The 3,347-nt window shown below is 40.1% G+C and overlaps 2 protein-coding genes across 2 annotated transcripts; both read left to right on the plus strand.

The window, feature by feature from the left end:
• Nucleotides 1–157: 157 nt before the first annotated feature.
• On the plus strand, nucleotides 158–942 carry LOC109534714 (40S ribosomal protein S4; the record flags this gene model as incomplete). The annotated part of the gene is given in 2 exon segments (XM_019900475.2): nucleotides 158–354; nucleotides 749–942. Coding segments are annotated over 2 exon segments (321 nt in total), but the record flags the coding sequence as incomplete, so codon positions are not given.
• A 630-nt stretch (nucleotides 943–1,572) lies between these two features.
• On the plus strand, nucleotides 1,573–2,828 carry LOC125502994 (40S ribosomal protein S4-like). The gene is made up of 5 exons (XM_048662634.1): nucleotides 1,573–1,584; nucleotides 1,649–1,690; nucleotides 1,749–1,853; nucleotides 2,044–2,240; nucleotides 2,635–2,828. The coding sequence occupies exons 1-5, from the start codon at nucleotides 1,573–1,575 to the stop codon at nucleotides 2,756–2,758; spliced, it is 480 nt and encodes a 159-aa protein (XP_048518591.1). The 3' UTR covers nucleotides 2,759–2,828.
• The last annotated feature ends 519 nt before the right edge of the window (nucleotides 2,829–3,347 follow it).

Below are 3,347 nucleotides of genomic sequence, written 5' to 3' on the forward strand. Positions count from 1 at the left end.
CAAAAACAATCATTCATATGATGCGTTCTTACGAAACTGAGCCTAATTTGATGACTCGTATTTACCACTACCCATTAACTGATCTTTGATTGCGACTGAAGAGTTTCTACTCGGGAAAACATGAGCGGATTTAACAAGCTTTTCCAATGGGTTTCAGGTAAACGATACGATTCAACTGGAAATTGCCACATCAAAGATTCTGGATTACATCAAGTTCGAATCGGGAAATCTCTGCCAGATAACTGGAGGCAGAAATTTGGGACGCGTGGGAACGGTGGTTAACAGAGAAAGACATCCGGGATCGTTTGATATTGTTCATATCAAAGATGCCAATGAACACGTATTTGCCACCAGGTAAGAACCGAGTAAATTTCGTAAATTTTAACAGTTTTTTAATAGCGTGCATGGAACTGAGTTTTTCGGGCTTTTAGGTCGACCTAAAAGAAATTGGTCCTGGCGTTTCGCAAGCCCAAGTGGTTTGCACCTTCAGAGTTCGCTTCGAGTGCGAACACACCCGAAGAAAACCAATCTTTTTTCCACGGCTGCCTAAAAGCTCGAAAAACGACTCCTATTTTATTGTTTAGCTTTGCAGATGTTGTCGTTTCATCCAAAAAAGACCAATTTTTTTATGAAAAAGCAACAAAAGCATATTTTTGACTCGATTCTGTATCCACATTGTTTTCGGGGTAACCCATTGCTGTAGTAAAATGTGTCCAGCTTGTGACTTATCCACTGTCTTTTTTTGCAGATTAAACAACGTTTTTATAATTGGCAAAGGAAGCAAAGCCTTCGCCTCCCTGCCCAGAGGAAAGGGAGTCAAACTGTCCATTGCCGAAGAGAGGGATAAACGACTGGCGTCAAAAACGCATTAAAAGGACTCGAATAGGTATTAAGAATGTACATAAGCACAAGTAAAAAATAGATTTTAATTTTTTCCGCTCGTCCTCTGCTGCTTTTACGTCATGTACAAATCCAGTACATGCGAGAATCACTTCCTGTGCAGAATGGGCTTTTAGATACGCCACTGTAGGTGCAAGTACAGGTATTTGGTTACGCCATAAGCAAGCACAATTTATTTTGAGTAATCCAGTCAATAAAATGCTTCCAAAGGCGATTTTTCGGGCACGTCGCCACAAAACCATCGCTGGATCTTCCTGTAATTGTCAAGGGCTGGGATGGTTAAAAAACGAGTCAAAGTGTCTATAATATTTATTTAGAACTGAAAAATACTCAATTAACACGAACCCTTTAGGAAAAAGTCCGAGCGCGTAACTTAGCAAATGGTGCAAGAGCACCCCATATAGAAAAAACTTAAAACAACGGTAAATAGTTAACCCTAATAGCTGATCTGTGCGTAACACAATGCATAAAGAGTCTTATTAACAGTAACACGGTTGTCCGGCAAACATTCGGGAGCGTGCAAGGACTAAACTTAACTCAGTTTCGAGCTGTGCAGCGCAATTTAGGTTTCCTTCTTATGTACAAAACAAGCGTAACATGGAGATTAATTGGTCAAAAGTTTGAGGAAATCGTTAGTCTAATATCACTTTAATTAATTTTTTTACAACGCCGATGTCGGCGTTGGTGGCTTTTAAATTGTTTTCATAACTAGCAATATTAACCCCTAAGTATAACTAAAGTACGATAGGGCAGATTTACGATTCATCGCATCACAGCAGAAGAAGCAAAGGTGAGATCTGATAAGGTTGATCAACCGGCAGCTTTTACCTGAGTTTTGTCTGTTTTAGTATAAACTGTGCAAAGTACGAAAGGTGGGGACTGGCTCCAAAGGAATCCCTTTTCTTGTTACCCACGACGGAAGAACTATTAGGTACCCGGATCCAAATGTAAAGGCAAGTATTAGGAAAAGTCTAGAAGATTAGATGCAAAAACAATCATTCATATGATGCGTTCTTACGAAACTGAGCCTAATTTGATGACTCGTATTTACCACTACCCATTAACTGATCTTTGATTGCGACTGAAGAGTTTCTACTCGGGAAAACATGAGCGGATTTAACAAGCTTTTCCAATGGGTTTCAGGTAAACGATACGATTCAACTGGAAATTGCCACATCAAAGATTCTGGATTACATCAAGTTCGAATCGGGAAATCTCTGCCAGATAACTGGAGGCAGAAATTTGGGACGCGTGGGAACGGTGGTTAACAGAGAAAGACATCCGGGATCGTTTGATATTGTTCATATCAAAGATGCCAATGAACACGTATTTGCCACCAGGTAAGAACCGAGTAAATTTCGTAAATTTTAACAGTTTTTTAATAGCGTGCATGGAACTGAGTTTTTCGGGCTTTTAGGTCGACCTAAAAGAAATTGGTCCTGGCGTTTCGCAAGCCCAAGTGGTTTGCACCTTCAGAGTTCGCTTCGAGTGCGAACACACCCGAAGAAAACCAATCTTTTTTCCACGGCTGCCTAAAAGCTCGAAAAACGACTCCTATTTTATTGTTTAGCTTTGCAGATGTTGTCGTTTCATCCAAAAAAGACCAATTTTTTTATGAAAAAGCAACAAAAGCATATTTTTGACTCGATTCTGTATCCACATTGTTTTCGGGGTAACCCATTGCTGTAGTAAAATGTGTCCAGCTTGTGACTTATCCACTGTCTTTTTTTGCAGATTAAACAACGTTTTTATAATTGGCAAAGGAAGCAAAGCCTTCGCCTCCCTGCCCAGAGGAAAGGGAGTCAAACTGTCCATTGCCGAAGAGAGGGATAAACGACTGGCGTCAAAAACGCATTAAAAGGACTCGAATAGGTATTAAGAATGTACATAAGCACAAGTAAAAAATAGATTTTAATTTTTTCCGCTCGTCCTCTGCTGCTTTTACGTCATGTACAAATCCAGTACATGCGAGAATCACTTCCTGTGCAGAATGGGCTTTTAGATACGCCACTGTAGGTGCAAGTACAGGTATTTGGTTACGCCATAAGCAAGCACAATTTATTTTGAGTAATCCAGTCAATAAAATGCTTCCAAAGGCGATTTTTCGGGCACGTCGCCACAAAACCATCGCTGGATCTTCCTGTAATTGTCAAGGGCTGGGATGGTTAAAAAACGAGTCAAAGTGTCTATAATATTTATTTAGAACTGAAAAATACTCAATTAACACGAACCCTTTAGGAAAAAGTCCGAGCGCGTAACTTAGCAAATGGTGCAAGAGCACCCCATATAGAAAAAACTTAAAACAACGGTAAATAGTTAACCCTAATAGCTGATCTGTGCGTAACACAATGCATAAAGAGTCTTATTAACAGTAACACGGTTGTCCGGCAAACATTCGGGAGCGTGCAAGGACTAAACTTAACTCAGTTTCGAGCTGTGCAGCGCAA

This window comes from Dendroctonus ponderosae, unplaced genomic scaffold (assembly GCF_020466585.1).
Source record: "Dendroctonus ponderosae isolate FM_Combo_2020 unplaced genomic scaffold, Dpon_F_20191213v2 Dpon_F_20191213_11, whole genome shotgun sequence".
Classification (NCBI taxonomy): Eukaryota; Metazoa; Arthropoda; class Insecta; order Coleoptera; family Curculionidae; genus Dendroctonus; species Dendroctonus ponderosae.